This window comes from Pelecanus crispus, chromosome 9 (assembly GCF_030463565.1).
Source record: "Pelecanus crispus isolate bPelCri1 chromosome 9, bPelCri1.pri, whole genome shotgun sequence".
NCBI lineage: Eukaryota > Metazoa > Chordata > Aves > Pelecaniformes > Pelecanidae > Pelecanus > Pelecanus crispus.
The window spans coordinates 39,793,143-39,812,847 of NC_134651.1; the positions used below are offsets into that span (position 1 = coordinate 39,793,143).

The 19,705-nt window shown below is 54.0% G+C and overlaps 1 protein-coding gene across 1 annotated transcript; it reads right to left on the reverse strand.

Annotated features, from left to right (window-relative positions):
• Nucleotides 1-1,191: 1,191 nt before the first annotated feature.
• MYMK (myomaker, myoblast fusion factor) lies at nt 1,192-9,080 on the reverse strand. Its single transcript, XM_009480359.2, has 5 exons — nt 8,946-9,080; nt 6,182-6,296; nt 3,617-3,765; nt 2,395-2,511; nt 1,192-1,338 (listed from the first exon to the last, which is right to left on the reverse strand). Exons 1-5 carry the CDS (start codon nt 9,078-9,080, stop codon nt 1,192-1,194), a joined length of 663 nt encoding a protein of 220 aa, XP_009478634.1.
• Between the last annotated feature and the right edge of the window lie 10,625 nt (nt 9,081-19,705).

Sequence of the window (19,705 nt, forward strand, 5' to 3'; positions counted from 1 at the left end):
ATCTTGCAAAACACCCCGGGGGCTGGATGCTCAGAAAGGCCTGGCGCGCCGTGTTGGTTTAGGTGCTGGTGAACCCTTTGAAAACTCATTGCTCGCGCTGCCTCTGCGTGCAGCTGCGTCAGCTGTGCCACCGCCTGCCAGTGACTCTTGGATGCTCGGGGGTTCATAATTCATTTATATTTTTGTTGGAAGCTCCTTGGGTTTTGGTTGTTGCCCCGTTGCAGGAAGTTGCTCTGATGAATGACCGGGGTGGATTTCTCTTCCAGAGGAACCCGGGCTTAATGTGGGCTTTCTGTGGACATCACTGTATATCAATACCGCTCTAATTGTCCATGACATATAGTCTTGGCGTTTTTCCCAGACAGTCTAAATAAATCATACACTTCTGCTATAGTAAATAGTCTGTTAGAGGAGATGTTATAGGCTTACAGCCCTCCCCCTCCCTCCAGGAGCTTCTTTTCTCTGTCTCTAATTTTCCATGTACTTTCCATACTCGTGAGGCTCTCCGCGAGCGCACCTGCTGCCCGCGCCGCCCGGGCAGGTCTGCAAGGACAAAGTGCCCAATGTTGCAGCTCCCTCCAGGCTGGGGGGGGTCCGTGGGCAGGGGAGGGGGTGGCCGTGCCCAGAGCTCCGCTTTGGGGCTGGCACCAGCCCTCGAGTGAGCGGAGCTAAGCTGGAAAGTTTCTTGCACTGCTTAGGAAACACTGGGATGGCACACTTGCGAAGTCTTTGTTAGTATATATTATTTACATCAAGAGAATGCATAAATAAAATAGTAACTCTCTCACAAAAATACACGTTCTGTTAATTGGGCGTTACAAATGAAGCCCCGTGTGCTCAGGCTGGGCAAGCTCCCATGCAGGGGACAGCTCGGGTCCTCCTGGGCTGGTGCAGGTGGCAGCCCGGGCGGTGACATGGCCCGAGAGTGCAAGCGTCTCCTGAGGGTTGCAGCCCAGACAAGTGCTTCTCAGGGAGAAGTACAGGTATGTAGCAAACTGCAAGTGCAACCTTTGCTAGGGCTGCTGGTGGAAAGGTGAAGACTCCAGGGAAAAGCCTGGGGCGTGCACAGAGCAGGTGGGAGAAGATGCCGGTGTCCCAGAGGATAATGCAGCAGGCAGGCGTTTTGCTTTTGGCTGCACCCCTCCATCGCCCCAGGAGCAGAAAAGCGAGTGCCCCGCTCGCCCGGGGGGCTCAGACGCAGCAGCAGAGCGTGGAGCAGTCCAGCCTGGCGGGGGTCCCGGCGCTCCCGGCCTTCTTGTTCTCCTTGGGCAGCAGCAGCACGAAGGCCATGGCCAAGGCGCAGTGGTAGAAGCTGTGCACGTAGGTGTAATCCCACTCCTGCAAGCGGGGAGAGCGTTAGCGAGACCTGCCGGGACTGCGGGAGCAGCGGTGCCGGGGGGCTCTGCCTTAGGTGCAAAACATTAGGTTTCTACAAGTAGCCAAAAGGAAAGGAATAAAAAAAATTCCTGAGCCTTCTGCCTCTTTTTGCTGTCAGAGAAGAAAGGATTTCCAGCCTTAAAAAAAAAGCAAAGTGGATTTAACACATTCCAATTTGCACATTTCCCAATTCTTGAATGAAGTGTTTCATTACCCCGCAAAGGACGCGGCGGCGAGGCCGGGCGCGGGGGGAGGCGGTTTCTGCTAAGTGACATTTTTATGTTCTGCTAGAATTTGCAATTACTAAATGCTTTGAAAAATAACCCTTGGGGATGACTGTGAGGTTGTATCTAGCAGCTCCCAATGCACAGAGCAGCCGTAACAGCAGAGCTGAGCGCAGGCGTGACCGGCAGCTGTGTCGGGGGGTTATCGCCTTCCCCGTGCGGGACAGATGGACCCTTTTGCACAGGACGGGTGGACTGGCCAGCGGCGAGAGCAAAAGGTTATAAACAGGAGATTGAGTGCCCCTGGGAGTCAACTGAGAGTCTTTTCTTTGGCGTGAGCCAGCTTTGGATCTGGCCATGCCTGGGTCGTATCCAGTCCCTGCCGTGGCTCCACGAGGTGTCCTTAAGTCACCCATGCCCAGTTTCCAAAAAAACCCCGCTCGCATTTGACAAAACCATTTTGAGGACCGTGTATGGCTGAAGGAAGAAAGCGTGGCCCATGTCCTTGCAACTCAATGAGGGGGAAAAGAGAGTGAGCATCACCCTGCGTGTCACCCGCTGTCACGTCTGTCCCTGCCCACACCGCAGTTAATGGGTCAGGGATGGGGACAAGCAGGGAAGGACCCTCGTCCCTGCCACCAGACCCCGGCACGCCAACCCCGGTGACCCGCACCTGAGCTGGACTTTGTCCAAGGCTGGATGCAGCCCAGCGGTGCGAAGGGGGAGGTCGCCTATCTCGGTAACGTCTTTTGCACCTTGTAAAGTCAGGGTGATTGAGTGTGCAAACAGGTACCTCAAAGAAGAACCTCAGCATCAGTGCTAACGCCCCAAAACAGAAGCCAGGTCCGATCTGTTGGGTGTAGACGCTCTTGTCTGGATAGAGCCCTTTCTTCTCTTTCATCTTTTGCAGCTGGAAGGAAAGAGAGAGCACACCAAGTGTATTCACCTGGGGGGGTTGGGCTAGATGATCTCTCAAGGTCCCTTCCAACCCAAAGCATTCTATGAGTCTATGATTCTATGATTTAGCTGGCTGCTCCGCATCCAAAAGATCCCATGAATGCTGAAATAAAACCACGCAAAGCCCGCAGACCGGCTCCCCCAGGCTGCGGGGTCTGCCTGCACGTGGGAAGCACCTCTGCCTGCGTGCTGCGAGGGGTCCTGCTGCTTCGTTCCTCAGCATAATGTCGTTTTCTTAATATTCAGCCCCAAACCCAGCTCAGGAAGCGTGTGCCCTCACAAACCCAGTCTCTGGGAGAGTGGATCCCAGCACAGCATCCTTGGGCTGGGGGCTGCAGGGTGCTCCCATGCCTGGGTGCCCTCCTTGCCCATCCCCTCCCCATCACGGCCACTTGCTTTTAGCTGTCAGCTGGGCGGTGGACGGGGCGTAGTGACAGTCTGTAGCTGGGACTTGTGTCCCTGTAGTTCCATGACATTTGGCAGCATCTTCCTGCAATTTTTACCCCATCACTGAATCCTTCTCCTTTCCCTTTCCCGGCCGTGCCCATGGCTGCCAATGGCTCTGCCAGCCGTGCTCCCACCCAGGCCCACAGCATCTGCTGTGTGTGGGACACGCTGCGGCACGGTGCCCGACTGTCCCAGGAGCTGCCAGCCGGATTCAGGCAGACTGCAGGCGGATTCCTTCCCACTTTATCACTGCATTTTATGCACGTCTTCCACCGGCCCTGGGGCAGTTTACCAGACCCCTCTGCCTCTGAGTAGCTGTAAAAACTCCATAAATACGTTCCTCCTGATTAGAAATGCAGGGACAGGAGATGTGGTAGATTGCTCAGACTGATTGAATCTGGCGTTTATCACAAAGGCTGCTTGCTGTCTGCCTGCTTTCTGCTTGGGTTGAAAGCGAAGTGCTGCTTCATCACTGTCATGGCCTGTGCTGCGAGAGCTGGACCTTGAGGAGGAAACTGCTGGCGTAGGTTGGACCTCTCCGTGCAGGGCTCAGCCCCTTCGCCACCACGAGCACCCTGCAAAGCCCCGGCACGGTGCCCTTCCCTACGTACCCATTTCACGGTTATCACCAGGACGGCCGTCCCGATGGGTCCCGAGTAGACGCCGTAGCCCCAGCGGTCGTGGTAGATCCTTACGGCGATGGTGAGGACGCCAAACATGACGAAGGTCGATCTCTTCGGCTCGTCAAACTCTGCCAGGGCTGCAGGGCACCGAGCACAGGGAGCATCAGCTCATCCACCCCTTCCTCAGCTGCTGCCCTAAAGCCTTACTGGGGTCTGTCCCGCCTGCCCCGGCGACCCTCAGCACTGCATCCAGGTCTGGTTTGCCCTCCTTATGCCTCACAGCTGGGGAAACTGAGGCACGGGGGGGCAAAGCAAACTGTCCCGAGGCGTCAGAGTGGTATGTCTAGGAGCTGATTGTAGAGGTCTTTACACTCAGTCGTGTGTGGAAGTTAAAGGAGATGTCCCACCCGTATGCCCCTTTCCTGCCTCGACCCAGAAGTCGGAGGCATCACAAAGACGCTTGCACCCAGTGAGCCCGCCATCGGCTTTTGGGTTCATCCTACATCTCCAACCCTCCCAAGCTTGCTGCTTCACCCCGATGCAGCCTCCATCACCCCGCTCCAGTAGGAGCACACTCCCTGGTGCAATGGGGACCGGGCTGCCCGGCTGTGCCGGCACCTGCCTGAGGTTTGCAAGCTGGAAGTCGCCAGTGCGAGTAAATTATTAGAGGCTTTTGTTTAGCACAGAATGGGGTAATAACTGATAAAAGTTATGGATCCCAGTGGGCTCCATGCTTTTCCAGCTCTCACAGCTGTGTTATGGCTGTCCTGGATTTGCATTCCGGGAAGCGTGCCCGAGGGTCTGTGTCCGCACATGTGCGCTCGGGCAAGCCACAGCGAGAGGCTTCCCTGGGCTTCAGTCACCACACCTTCCATGTCCTTGGATCGTGGTTTTATAGGGAGTTTGGCTAAGGGATAATGTCCGCATTTTAATCTCTGTTGTTTCCCTGCGGGTCAATATTTTAAACATCGTAGTTCGGGATTTGTATTTTTTTGCAAGGTTTTTGAATACAGTAATGAAGCAATCAAGTCGAATTTTGCTGCAAGGAGCCAAAGTGTCTGGATCAGCTCTGACCTACCCTGACACTGCTGTTATCTACTGAAAATGCCCTTTGGAGATGATTTGCCTCGTTGCCTTTTCTAGCTGAGCAGAGAGAGCACTGAAGTGCCATGGACAGTGTAGGAGCCCACCCTGGGACTCACACCTTGGGGGAACAGAGCCATTTCTAAGGTTAATATTTCCCCCACTCATTTTTTCCCCATGTGGGAGATTTATCCCATTGCATGACCTGGAAGGGGGCTGCGCTGCTCGGCGGTGAAGGGAGGAGGGATGGACCTGCCCCACGGCTCCTGCTGGGCTCAGGGCCATCCTGGCCAGAGGTCCTGCACCTTCCCTGGAGCCCCAAGGGGCAGAGGGGAAAGTCCTGTGAGAGTTTTGGGGCTGTGCATCAGCATGGTGACCCCCAGCTCAGCACCAGGAGGGCTGGGGACCCTGCCTGGCTGGAGCGCGGACTGAGCGTGCGGCTGCTAGAGATGGTCCAAATCTGTTGAGCAAAGCCTTTGCTGTTGGAAAGTGAGTGTCCCCTCATCTCTCTCCTTACCCTACTCTCTTCACCTGTCAGAAATCCTCACATCCTTCCAAAAAACATGTTGACAAAATGGCAAAATAATAGGTTTGAAGTTTTTTTTTTTTTTAAGTCCTTCTTTAGTTTTGCCATTTTTTTTTCATTTCTATTCTACCTTGTTTCGGTGACAAATGAGGAACAAAATGAGAAAAAAAAGTGAGTGAAGCGAATGTGGGAAAAGGAAAACTGAGTAAGAGGGCAAAGGTCAGGATTTTTAATAAAAAGGAAGTGAAATATATTTCTGCTTTTTCTAAGCATATCTAATATTTCCCGTCAGCCCAGACTAGGCTTTTGGTAAACTAGGGAGATGTATGTTTTGACTAAACCACTTTGATTTGCATGCTACCAAGGGAAGTGGCAGATTCTGCATTTCTTAACGCCCCCAAGTCAGGACAGGTCAAGCTGATGGGCTCCGTATGGGGTAAATGAGGAGAAACGGGAGATTCCCTGCTATGTGAGGTTTCAAACCAAGTCATCTCACGGTACTGTCCTGCCTTGAACTAAAGCACAGGGCCGCACGTGTTACTTGCCAATTTGAAATAAATAATTCTGCTATTGTAAGGACATGCATAAGAGCTGGTGAAGGCGGAGGAACACCCGACTAACACAAACACCCGGCGCCAGAGCTCTGTTTATCTCCAAGAGCAAAACTTCCCCAGCCACCACTCAGGACAGTTTTCATGTGGGTCTGGACCCCACCAAGTGCAATGACTTTCCAAGGCATGAATGATATAAAAATGGATTAAACCGCAGCACGGGCTGACTTCCATAAAAGACAGTCTCAGAGCTAAGTCTTGCAGAGGGGAGCTCAAAGGCAAGGGCATTTCTGGGGACTGTACCCACTAACCGTCCCACCAGCAATGCTGACAAATCCTGCCCGACCTGCAAATGCTGGTGCTCTGTAGGAACCGTGAGAGACCAGTGCTTACCCATCAGGGACACCCAGATGGACAGAGCTGTGCCATAGATGCTGAAGTACTCCAGGATATCGTAGCGCATGAAGCACAGCACTGATAAGCCAGGGCCATCACATGCATGGTAAATCTATTTAAAAAAAAAGGCATTAAGAAAGTTAGTTCTCTGCCCACAGACAGCTAAGGTAAAATAAACTACTACTTTTTTTTATCAGTTGGTTTGAAACAGCCTTTTCCTGGCTGTTGAGAGGATGGCCAGCCAGGAACAGAACAGTCTCATATACGCCAGGGTCACTGATACACAGTAATGAATATATTTGAGATATAATGTCACTGTTCCCAATTGCAAATTGCCTGAGAATCAGCATTCTTCTCTCTTAGTACAAATTATTTGTGGACAAGCGTTAGTTTGCTTCTTGGTCTGTGCCAGAATTTGCAATCTGATGACCGTGCTGCTTCAAGCCGAGCCCCAGGCGGTGCGGGGACGTCCTCTCCAGCAGAAGGAGGACTCTGAGGTTACGGTTCTGATTGCGAAAGATTCTTGCAAAACAATTCAAAATGAGCGTCCTGATGAAATGTATATAGATGCCAGGTCACTGTCCAGGCTAACTAGAGTTTATATGGCCAAAGTCTGAATACTGGGGAATTCACTCATTAGTGCATTCTCTTAAAAGCTGCTGGTTCCTGCCCATTAGCTCATTGATTAGGTTATTTGCAAAAAAACCCCATTGTCATGCAATATAGATGCAAACCAAGCCAAGAGACATTTTCCAGTGCAATCAGAGGAACGCTCCCAGTGTTTGCCTGGCGTTCGCCTTTTCCTCTGAGCACTCAGCCCTGCAAGTTTTCTAGTGGTAGCACCAGCATGCTTCACTGTTTTTGAAGAAGTCCCTTCACCGCTTGGCAGGATGCCTTTGGAACAATCCTCGCTGTCATGGCCCAGCGGGGATGCTGATATTATTTATAATGGGAATTGCTGCAAGTCCTTTGGCTCGCTGCGGTTTCTAGAAAAGATTGCACCACGGCCGTAATTCTTTTCTCTGCTTGAGATTGGGTTTGGGGAGTCCAGAGAAGGGGGGAAGAAAGGGTGGAAGACAAAGAGCGTGTTTCTGGCCGGCGTCACAGCACTTGTCTGCGATGGACATATGCTTTCACTGCTCTGATGAGGTCTCCTGGGGGAGGACGAGTGGGATGCTACAAGAAAGGCAACGGCAGCAGCTGCTGCCCTTCCTACCCCCCCGACCATGCTGGCAGCTGCCTTCCCTTCCCTTCCCTTCCCTTCCCTTCCCTTCCCTTCCCTTCCCTTCCCTTCCCTTCCCTTCCCTTCCCTTCCCTTCCCTTCCCTTCCCTTCCCTTCCCTTCCCTTCCCTTCCCTTCCCTTCCCTTCCCTTCCCTTCCCTTCCCTTCCCTTCCCTTCCCTTCCCTTCCCTTCCCTTCCCTTCCCTTCCCTTCCCTTCCCTTCCCTTCCCTTCCCTTCCCTTCCCTTCCCTTCCCTTCCCTTCCCTTCCCCACGCACAGATATTTTGCCTCTTCAATCTCTTCAGCGAGGACCTGTTCCACCTCCCGTCGAAACATGTGCCAATTTTCCTATTGACTTCTCGGGGAGGTGGAGCAGACACAAAACCGGTGCGAAATGAAATTGTAGATGTCTGGCTTCCCCGGGGAGCTGGTGGGGGGGGGCTCGGTTGGGATGTTTTTATTAACTAGTCCTGTAGTTTTTATGGAACTGGCAGAATTTCTCCCCCTGCACTGTGCTTTAATTGGAGGTTTAAATGGTGGATCCTTAGGAATAAGAGACTGGTTCAGAGCCCTGCTTTACCCTCAGTGCTGCTGCGGAACAGCTTTTCACACCGGGAAGGTTCTTTGTCTACTCCCTGCCTCAGTTTCCCTGTCTCTCTGCAAGGGATGTGGCAACTGTTAGGAGATGCCTTGAGATGGGTGGGGAGAAGAGGTAAATGCAATATTGGTTGGGTTGCTGGGCTATTTCCTTCATATTCTTTAGCAGAGCATTGCCATGGGGTTAAATAGGAGATATTTTCCAGTGGGAATGCTGCTTTAGGTGCTCAACCCATGTGTGTACGGAGGCACCTAGCAGCGATACGAAGCGCAGGGCAGCTTACTGCTGGGAGCAGGAATATGAATTATTTTGTGTATGTACAGACAACTGACTTTCTCCACTCATTCCCACGCGAGGGAAGGCAGGGTGACTCTGAGCCTGGTGAAACACACATTTTCAACCCGCTCTGCCAGGTTGGAGGGTTACTAATTATTTTTCTTGATAGCTCAGCAGCATATTTCAGTCTTTCCTTTCCCAGTGCAGAAACTCCCCTGACTCCAGAGTTGCTCCCATCACCAGTTAGCAATTGCAAAATCAGTAATTCAACTACGTGCTTTTGGCTAAAACGACAGAAGCATAGCAAGAGACTCTGGATACAATTTAAAGCCCAAATTCAGCATGGCCACTTACCAGCTGTAAAACAAAGAGAAAAACCAGCTCCAAAACACTGCGAATCAATGGAGTCGCTTTGCACCCAGACCCTCTCCCTAACCTCACAACCATAAAACACCATTAAATCTATGTAAGGCCATCCCTTAGGACATCCTAAACTGAAGAATCAGCTACTCAGCACCGCACGCGGGGGGAAATAACTGAAAATGGATATTCTGGGGTCACGCTCGCTGCTGTTGGGTGAGATCCAGCTATGCTTCTCAGCGGAGACCCAACGTAGGGGAATCTGGGGGGATGAAACACGCGGTGGGGGGGACGGGGACATCTTACCGCCACGAAGAACATGGTGAAGAAGTAGACCATGGCTTCCATGTGAAAGCGCCGCTTGGCTGCGATGCTGATGGTGGGGAGGAAGACCAAGGTGCTGATGGTGGGCAGAAGGAGCTTGGCCACCAGCGAACCCATGGGTGCCTCACAGGCCAGCAGCTCCCGGGGCTGGGGTCTCTGTGAGCTGGATGGGGACAGTGGAGGAAACAGCCGTGGCGAGTGTGCTTTAAAATTTAAATGCCCTGCATGGATAGGAGGGCTGCGGGCAGGGAACAGCTGCTGCCACCGCCGCAGCCGCCCCCTTCGCTCCTGTCTCTCCCTGACAGTGAAATTCCTGATGCAGCCGGCGGCTCCCAGTGGCAGATGCTCTGTGCCCCTGCTATCGCCCCGGGTGTTTCTAAAGGAGCAAAGGGGAATGTCGTCCTGGCACGCCTTGTGCTGGGTGCCAGCTCTGGGCGCACAGTGGGTGAGCACTGTGGGTTTGCTTGCTCCCCATGGGGACACCCCACCTCTGCATCCCGCTGCCCCCACACCGAGCCTGGGTCAGTGCTGCTGGAGCAGCCCGGCAGGGAAAAACCATCCTCTGCTCTGCGCTGGCACAAAGTAGGGAAGAACTGGTGCATGAAAGGTGCCAAGGGTTTTTAAAACAGTGGGATGTATCCTGCTACATTTGCTGTACCTGAGAAATACACACCAAGCTCCAAATCTGCCTTTTATTTCCCCGCGAGGGCATAACCTGGAGCGGGTGGCCTTGCTCTAGCGGAGCACAGGCACCGGGGAGCTCGTGCGACGCAGCGTCTAACGCCTGCTACGCGTGCCTGCGTGCCCTCCTGCGCGCTCGGGTGGAGTTAAGCGCGGTTAAGTTTCCCAGCCATGCCCTCAGCCTTTGCAGAGTGGACACCTCCAGGAGAGCTGTCTGAAATTCAGGAGCTGAGCGTCTCTGGGGTGGAGGAATTTGAGCAGATCGGCGTGCAGCACAGAAAAGCTGGAGGAAAGGAGACCAAAAGCCAAGCAGCGTTTGGGCTGCTAATCCATTCAGTGGCTTCTCTCTTTTATTATGACTTTTTATTATATCACTGCTGCTCCCCTCCTGGGTTAATATCTTTTCCTTGGAGCCTCGCAGGGATTCTCGGCATCTTTTAGGTACAGCTGTTCCCGGGACGCAGGGAACAGGAATGCTACGCTTGAGCAACCGCCTTTGTGGCTGCGGGTTTGGGGAGGAGGCTGCGAGCAGCGATATGAGCCACCATTTCTGAGGCCGATAGGACAGGCTCGCCTGTCCCCTGGGAGAGGGTCCGGTGGAAAGGCAGGCATGCACAGATCAAAAAATGCTCTTTAAACCACTCCGGCCAAGTTGGAAAGGGCTCCGGGAGGGGGAGCGCAGCGGTGTTGTGTGTGCGGTGAGAATGGCACGACAGCACTAAAGCACTGACCCAAGAGTGCTGTGCTCAGAGCCTTCCTCGGGCACAGCTGAGATGAGCTGCGTAGGGCTCCTCTTTTTAGCTGATATTGCAGGAACCTTCCACATGCCCTGGCTGGCTGCAGGCAGCATCCCTCTGCAGAGCGCGGGGGCTCCACGCTGCCCACGCCGCGTCTCCAGCCGCCCTCCTGCCATAAACTTACCACAAACCCCTGCAAAATTGAATCTCTCCCAATAAATAGTGAAAAACTCCGGTGTCCCTATTTACTGTGAAAATTAATCCCTCCAAGTCAGCACATAAATACCCCCTGCTTCTCCCCAGGCATCCAGCCCTGAGCGGGAAGCGGAGCCGAGCGCCAGCACGCCCCGAAGTACCCTGTTCCTTTTCTGTGCCATATCCTCAGCCGTATCCGTTATTCCGTGTTATTCTTGCAAGAGCTGCTTGGACCAAGGAAGGTGCTCGGGGCCGCTGCATGCTGCACGGCAGGGCTTGTCTCCAGGAGGGTTTCAAGTAGGGTTGGGGTTAGCTGGTTGCACAAACAGCTCTGGATTCCTGGCTAAGGAAACCGCGTCCACCCTGCTTTTGTGGCCACGAGGTTGGTGGCAGCGAAGTGAAAACACAGCTCAAAACCTGTTGGTGAGGACAAACTTCCACATCTGGGGGCAAAGCAGCCCCCCTCGCCCTCGTGGGACCATTTGCAAGGACATGGCGGTTGTGCAATAAGCCACCATTTGCAAGGACGTGCAAGGGTGGTGGTTGTGCAACAAGCCAAAGGGCATCAGTTGAAAAATATGATCAAGCAGTTGTTAAATGCATCCCCCTCGCTCCCATCCTTTGCCCAAAATCTAGCTGGAGCCCACTGGAAAGGAAACCCCGTTGGCTGCTGGATGCAGCAAGCGCCAGCCATGGCAAGCGTTCCCCCGAGCAGGGAAGTGTTGGAGCTCTCAGGAGCAAGAAAACATTCCACAGGTTGTTGGGGTTTTTTTTGGTTTTTTTTTTTTTTTTCTCTCCCAGCTGCACACCCTGGGCTGGCGTTTGGTTTGCAGCCAGCACTGTAGGCATAGAGGAAAAAAAAAAAAACCCACACCGGTTTGCACACGTGTTCCAGCTATTATTGAAAAAGAGACCCCAAAGTAAACTGCAAGGCAAGGGGCAGGCAGGTGGCGAGCTCCTGTCGGGAGCTGCTGCTTAAAAGGTCTTTGTTCAGGCTGCAAACAAACCGCAGTGCTAGACATGGGCTTTGCAAACCTTCCCGGGAAGGAACCCAAATAACAAAGGGCCAGGACTTTGTTCCTTCTCTCCTAAACAGGTAGGAAATGTAGAAAGAGCAAATTTTAGCTCCTGCATTTAAGTCCTTCTGGAAAGCGAATTTTAAATCTGCATTCCACAGGGCTAATTTTGTGTGGACCGGAGTGCACGCAGGAACGGTGATATATATGGCTGAAAACTGGTTCCCAGATGCCAAAACCAGGTTCTGGTATGCTGTCCTGGATCCTTCCAGGGTAACATTAACCATGACTTTCTGTATAGAAGCACCTTTTCAGCTCAGACATTGCAGGGAAGGAGAGAGACATAGACAGTTTTGGTTTATTTTTAATATGAGGGTGATAGTTTGAAAGTCGTATATATTGGAACAGAGGATGAGGGATCTGTGCCAATTGAGAGTATTGACAGTATATTCTCCTTGGGATAAGTATGGGATGATCTTTCATCCACGTGTGGTGTAAGACAGTATCAGAATTGAAAGGTGCTCCATTGCGTGTCCCCAGTTACTGCCAGGTTGGAAATAATGATGATAACGACACTAAAATGGAGAGTTAAGGTTGCAGCTTCTGTATGGGCTTGCAGTCTGCAGTGCTGCAATACGAGCGTCGGTGTGCGCAGGTATGCACGGGCGGCTGCGCCAACTCAGCGCTTACTGCAGAGTGTTATTTACCACTTCCGTTACTTCAGAGCCTGGTTTTTCATCTCCACAACTTTGACTTACGCACTCTGGACTTGGGGATAACGGTGAAAAGGTGGATGATGGCCTGGTTTCAGCGGGATGATGTGCAAGAGCCGCTGCTCTGGAGCAACACGGTCGGCCCCGAGGAGCCCTGAGCGATTTGACGAGCACGGCTCCATCCAGCGTGCAAAGATTTCTTGTCTTCTTGCTGCTCCGCCTCAGGAATTTAATCAAGAAACCTTCTGGCGTGAAAGGGCCTGGTGTAAGTGTGGAGCAGCCCATGGGCACAAGCCCTTCCCTGCCCAGCTGGAGAAGTGGCGGCTGTAGCATCTGGATAAAATACCTCTCGTTACCTACCGCAGCCTGTGATCAGCGCCGTCGCACGAGACGCCGGTGCGGGCGGTGCTTTCTGGAGAGCTGAAATCCATACGCGGGCCCTGGCACCAGGGAAAAGGAGCCCAATAAACGCAGAGCCACCAGCTGTGCCGGAGCCCCTCGCACGGCCGGTGCCGCAGACCCGGCTCTGATCAACCGCGGCTCTCGCCCGCTCCCGTCCACAGCCCTGCCAAAGCACCTGCATCCTTCTTTTTTTATTAGTGGAATAAATTGCCACTTAAAATATCCATTCTCCGTAACGCCTGGCCCCATTTTAGGCAGCTCTAGTTGAATACATGCCCTTAAAAAAATTCCCTCATCCCGTCTCCCTGTTGAATAAACCTATTATGCGTATCCCTCGCAGGTATCCCTGCTTCTTTTTCCCTTAGGGTTTTTTTTCACTCTTCCCTTCTCCTCTACCCTGCCATGGCCCATTACAAGCATGTCACTGCTAATGGTGAGGACATCTCTTTTCTCGTCACCAGTTTTCCATTGCTCGTACCCTTCGGGGTGTCCCAGGGCGGCCATCCCGCTGCCAAATTCGGGGAGGCAGTGCAGGGGTTTATTGCTCGTTTCATGGTGTTTAATGGGTTTTTTTTTTACAGCCACAACTCTTGGAGCCCAGTAACGACGTGAGGGTCTCAGCTCTCACCCCGATGGTCAAAAATGTAATTTTCTGAAGAGAAAAACTTGAAGCTGTGATGCTTCAAGGCTCAAAATCCAGAGGGGAATGAAACCGGTCTTAGGGTTTTGGGGAGTCTGACTCATGATTTTTGAATGCCTGTGGTTGCCAGTGCTGCATAGCTGATGTCCCTCAGCACAATACTGCACAACTTCCATGCGAGACTCATTCCATTTAAAGAAAAGGCTTTGTACTTCTTTTTTTTTTTAATCTTTGCATAGCTAAAATTTTGAACCAAGCATGACTTGTCTGGAAGCTCCTCCAGCTTCTTGCAGGGATGTGTACTCCTTGGGGACAGGTAAAATTAAAGTCTGAACAGAAAAAAGAGGCTTTTAAAGCCATTGAAACTCTATGGCCATGACCATACCTGGGGTCACTGTGGTCGCTTGTGGCTTTCAAACTGCCCAGAGATATTTTTTAATAGGAATCTGATGGCGAGAGCGGCTTGGTGGCTTTGGCTTGTTCAGTTTGACTCAACATTTTGCAAATCTCCATGGATGAAACGCTCACGCTAGCACGATATAAATCATCGCTATCCACATTGCATGGAGGCATGCAGAGATGAAGTGCCTTGCCCAACACTGTGCCGTAGGTCACTCTGCAAGGGACCAGGACTGTCTCTAAAGGATACTTTTTTTGGTCTCTTCTTGCTTGTTTTAGTTAGCCAGTGGTAGGCCATAGCTGCAACTCTTGAGAAGAAGGTAGGGCTGGCTGCCAGGGCATTTTCTGGGGGCTTCGCCACATTTTGATCCCCCTAGCAATATCCCGGCCATGCAGGGACCTCACCCACTCCGTGGATGGCTTAGATCTGCCCACACCACTTCGGGCTCACCCGGAAATAACGTGTGTAGCTGTGCAGAAGTGTTGAACAAATGGGTTGCTTCCGTAGGCAGTCTTAAAAAATAAGAAAATCAGTTAGTCGTCTTGCCCCTGGGCAAATACAAAGCTGCTGGGGGGTCCTGGGCCAACAGGCTCCAGACCATGCTCCTGCTCCTCCTCCAGCCTGGCTCTTCTGGACCTGAGCACGCATTTCAGTGAGGCTGGCTATGACAGAGCCATCCTGTCTGCCATGCTGGCACGAGGGCTGGCCCAGAAAAGGGCTAGTTATGCTGGAAAAGTGGTGCTGGAATGCCGCAGCCCATGGCTGGGCCGTGGTTCTGGTTCACCAAGAGCAGATCCCATGGTACATCATTCATGGAAGACCTGCTCTAGGGACACGCTTGGGACTTGGTGGTGCTGGGCGTCAGCTCCGGCAGGTCCTTTGGTCAGGATGGGAAGGTGTCCCGCGATGGGGAGCACAGGAAGACCGTCAGCGTTTTGTGCCTGGATCGGAGCTTACCATCGCTCTCTGCTCCAGCTCAAGGATGGAGGTCCCTCTACCGCAGCGAAGGCTGCCCCGGCAAAGGGCTCACCTCACCTCTCCCTAGGTGAGGGAGGGCCTGATCCTGCAAAACACAGAGTGCCTCCGCTCAGCTGAGCAGCCCCAGCTCCTGCTGAGCAGCAACAGTGCCCAGCCCAGCACTTTGTTGAACTCATTTCAGCCAAGGAAACTCCTTTCCTCTGCAGGCGCTTTTCCGGCCAAACCAGCAGCCAGTCGCCGGCGACACTCCCCTGGCTGGAGGAGGTTATTTTGGAGTGTCTGTCGCTCCTTTTATTTGCACTCTGAATTATGCACAGTACCAGTTTGGGATGGAAAGCCTGGCAGCTGCCTGCCGGACGGCTGCCGTGTGTCCCTCGGGGAGGCTGTCGGGGTAAGAGCCCACCGTCCCCACACTGCCGCAGGGACAGGCATCACACCGGCGGCTCTGAGCCTCCTTCCGTGGCGCCGGGAGGTGAATGCGCAGCACCAGGACCACCGGACTGCCTTGCCGAAGTGCGGGATGCGGGGAGCAGGGCTGGCTCAGGGACCCTTGCCCGAATCCTAAATTTCCCTGGGAAAGTCCAGTACGATCCCTCAGCGACCGTCCCTGGGTGGGAAAGCCTTTCGCTGTCCATGCAGGTGCATCTTGTCTCAATTTACTCCAAGCCCAAAAGCAGTAAATAACATCTGCAAATCATTTCTAACGCTTATGCCAAAAACCAGGAGATAAAAACCGCTGTCGTCTGAGCCCGGCCGTCGGTGATTAATGCCATACCTGCCGGCAGCCTTGGCAGCAGCACCCGCGGCCCCGGGGTTTTGGGGGCAACACTGGCCCCGGGGGTTTTGGGGTGGTGGGAGCAGGGGCTGATCCAGCCCCACACTGGAGCCGTGGGGTCTCGCTGATGTGAAGCTGGACGGAGGCTCATGTTTTGGATCTGCTCTCCGGTGCGTTTTGTTTTCGGGGCTGTTTTTGCTCCCACCGAGGCGATGGCATTGCTCCTGCTGATTTCACGAGGACGGGCCGGGGCTGCGTAAGCCGCGCTGCTGCGGCCAGGGATAACACTGCGTGATTTATGGGAGCAATCAGTTGCCACTAGGAGCTGGTTAGGAATTTTCCGATGAAACGGGGATTGCGTCAGAAACCGCTGAGTCATCTCAACTGTTTCATAAAAAAAAAAAAAAAAAAAAAAAAAAAAAAAAAATTAAAAAAATCCTTTGGCTTTGATGAACTTTTGGTGAAGCAGAGACCGAATGCGTCTCGCCTGCTGCCGGCTCCCCCAGCGCCTGCCTCAGGGACAGCCTTCCCCCACCCTCCCGCTGTCCTCCTCCCTGCCCGGTGCTCCCCAGTCCCGGGGCACCCCTGAGGCAGGATGGGGTGCGGGGTCACCCGGGGATGGGGTCTCCTGGGGTGCAACCTCCTGCCAAATCCCAGAGCTGGCAGGAGCGCTGGGAGGACGCTGGGGCTTGCACGGACCCAGGCAGCTCTGGCATTTTCAATGTGAAATATTTTGATGCTTTTAAAACCTCTCGTGTTCAGACTTTTCCCTCCTGGTTGTTCCAAAACGGAAAGGGTTTTCTCCTGCGTGTCTCAGGCTGGGATATTTTGAAATGCAGAAGTTGGGTGAACTCAAGTGCTAAATTTTCCCAGTGTCCTGGTCACAGCCAACCGATGGAAAATTGAAAGTTGCAAATCAACCTAGCTGGGTAAATTAAAACAGGCTGGCAGACATTTAGCCAAACAGAAAAGGAGACTTCATTTCCCATGTAAAGTTTTTGGGATGGATTCTCTGCTCAGCTTCACGCAGCCATCCCTGGGAGGACTTGGATCCAAATTAACATCACCATGGATGTGCAGCGATTCCCGCAGGGTGCCGGGAGCCGTGCAGGGATCCGTGCCCCGTGGCAGGGTTGGAGCACGCACCGAGGCCCTGCAGATGGGAGCTCCTGGCCCATGGCAAATAGCGACAGGACTGAACGTTGCCACCAAGGGCCAGGAGCAGCCGGTGGCGATAACCACGATGAACTGCAGTGATCGCCTTTGGTGCAGAGCCGGTGCCGGGGTGCGGTGCCCCACTGGGAGCACTGGTTTTGCCCTGTGCGGGGCCCAGTCTAGAGGGGAAGGAGAAAAGGCTTGAGCTGAAGCACCTCTGGTGCGATGAAAGAAATCGTTCAGGTGGGCTGCTCAAAGCTGCTGGGATGTGACGGTGGCGTGGGCAGAGGGGATGCGCTAAGGAAACGCATAGGAATGCGTGGCACCACGTGGGCGAGGTGTCTCATCAACCACATTTTGCACGTAGAGACTGCAGAGGACAAACCACGTATAGCGTATATAGGTTGCATACATTGCATAACTGTGTCCTTCTTCACGCCATAGGTTTTTCTCTCTGGCACCCACAGATCAGATACAATCCGTGCACGGCTGTCACTGCGTCAGGGGGACTGTTCTCATCCAAAATGGCTCTTCGCATGCACCAAGCCCATTTGCTGACCACCACCGTTCTCCTGCGTGGCAGAAAACTTTCAAGCAGCGCGACTGACGCTGAGCCTTAGCAAATGACACCAAAAGCCCGGGATCATGGGGACTGGGCTGCTTTTTCAGCAGAAAGTGCAATTAAAAACCTGGCAGGCCGTTACCAACCCATCTTCCCTGCCCTTCCAGAGGCAGGATTCAGCCGCACGGTGCCTGTGGAGGTACCGGGAGCATTTTGGCCACCTCGCTCGGTGCCTGCGGAGGTACCGGGAGCGTTTTGGCCACCTCGCTCGGTGCCTGCGGAGGTACCGGGAGCGTTTTGGCCACCTCGCTCGGTGCCTGCGGAGGTACCGGGAGCGTTTTGGCCACCTCGCTCGGTGCCGGTGATGCGGGGGTGGGTGGGGGGTGGGTGGGGGCAGCGGGTACCGTCCCCCCCGGGCGGGGGGGCAGCGCAGCATCGCCCCGGGGGGTGCCCGGGGGGGGTCCGGGGGGTGCCCGAGGGGGGGCCCGGGGGGTATCCGGGGGGTGCCCGGGGGGGACCCGGCGCTGCGTGTGCCGGGCGGCCGGCGGCGGGGACGCATGCGTGCGGGCTCCCCCCGCCTGTGCCCCCCCGGCCTCGCCGCAGGAAACCGGCTGGCGGCCGCGGGCCGGCGCCGGGGGAGGCGAGGGGTTAACCGGGGTGGGGGCATCCCGGGCCGAGAGGTGTGAATTCCGCCCGCTCCCCCCCCTTCCACCCCCCTACCCCCCCCCCCCCCCCCCGCCGCTATAAGAGCGGCCGGCGCGGGCTGGGGGGAGCCACTGCGGCGGCTCCTCCTCGCTGGAAGCCCCGGCGCTTTTGGCTGCCCTTTGAAGTCGGAGAGGGAGAAGAAGGGAGGGAGCGTCTGGGGCCGCTGCTCCTCCGCGCTGCCGCCGCCGCTGCCGCCCGGCCCCGGAGCATCGCCCCGCCCGGCCCCGCCGCCTCCAGGTACGGCCCGGCCCGGCCCCGGGGGTCGCGCCCCGCCGGCCCCTTCCCCGCTCCCCGCTCGGCTGCGGGCCGAGCCCCGGCCGCCTTCCCGCATCGCCTTCCCGCATCGCCTTCTTCCCGCACCGCCTTCCCGCATCGCCTTCTTCCCGCACCGCCTTCCCGCATCGCCTTCCCTCCCGCCGGCGGGGCTCCCTCCGGTACCGGCTCCGCGATGCTTGGCGGTGGCATCCCTTCCCCCCCCCCCCCCCCCCTTCTTTAATTTTTCTTCTATTTAACCATGCAGCTCGGACCGACGCTAGGATAAACTCTGAGCGAGCTCTGTTATTGGCTTCGAGTCAGAAGTGTCTGGAAGCCTTAATGAAAACCAAGTGTAAGGCAAGTCTCAGCCACCTGTCCCCGGGATCCCCAGGCAAGCGCACTGGGCTTCCATTAATCAATGGATTTGCCTCTTGGAAAGTGTCTTTTGCATGCTGGACCTCTACCCCGGGGCGATGGCAAAGCGGAGTTGGGGACCTGGAAGCCCGCTGGTAATTTCTCTAAGCCAGATACCAAAGCCGTGCTGGCATTGCCGGCAATTCTGCCTTTCCAAAACGGCTACAAAAGCCCTTGCAAGAAGAAAAAAGGGTAGGAAAAAAGCTCTTTCTGTTGCAGGTCTGCAGTCCTGCCCCCTCTCCCCAGGAGCAGCACCTCTCCCACCTCCCTACTTCCCAAAGATACTGTCTAGTTACTTTTCAAGGGGAATTAGCTTAGGGGAGAATTTTTTTTCTTTTTCTTACAGACATGAGCTGCTTTGATTGCCTGGAAGCATGATTTCCTGAAACCTGCTCCTTTCTGGCTCTTGCAGTGAGATTCACAATAAAATGTATTGTGGTTTTGAGCCAGGTTCTATTTAAGAAAATGCCATTCTGGGTTATTCTCTTTCATGAGGCAGATGGAGAAAGAGATGAAAGGCTGACACTTGGGATATTTAATTTCTGCTCTTTAATTGTGGATGGTTTCTTTTCTATAAGAACAGGCTTCTTCCCTGGGAATCGATGGGAATCAGAGTGGAACAAAGGAAAAAAGGAAAAATAATGGCTGTTAATTGCTTTTTTTTTTTTTCTTTATGAAGCCTTTCATCTCATTCTTCTAGGAGCAATTCTGTAAATGGGGATATATAAATGTACTGCTTTTATAGATCCAGGGACACTTCTTGTTACTCACTGCCTCCTGTGCAACGCTTGCTTCCGTGTAAGCCACGTTCCCTTCCAAGACAGGCTTGGAGCCTCAGCTCGCACTGATGGTATCAGGTGCAGCCACTGGGAACCACTGCAGAGTTGTGGTTTGGAAGATAGCACCCGAGCTGGGATGTGAACATGTACCATGTTAATGCTTCCACTAATTGAATATAACTTCAGGATCAAGCCCATGCAGTCACTGGTGGTTGGTGTCGCTTAGCTGACCGGGAATGCTGAAGAAGACATGTGCCGTGTAGCCCAGGCTGCAAAGCAGTCCCTGCTCTTGATGGGTGGTGGGGCTGGATGGGAGTTTTGCTTAGCGTGGTGTT

Coding starts and splice junctions, on each gene's coding strand:
- MYMK (XM_009480359.2), bottom strand. CDS start 9,080: ATGGGTTCGCTGGTGGCCAAGCTCCTTCTGCCCACCATCAGCACCTTG. Junction 6,297..8,945: donor TCACCATGTTCTTCGTGGCG/GTAAGATGTCCC, acceptor TTTTTTAAATAG/ATTTACCATGCATGTGATGG. Junction 2,512..3,616: donor TGGTGATAACCGTGAAATGG/GTACGTAGGGAA, acceptor CTTTCCTTCCAG/CTGCAAAAGATGAAAGAGAA.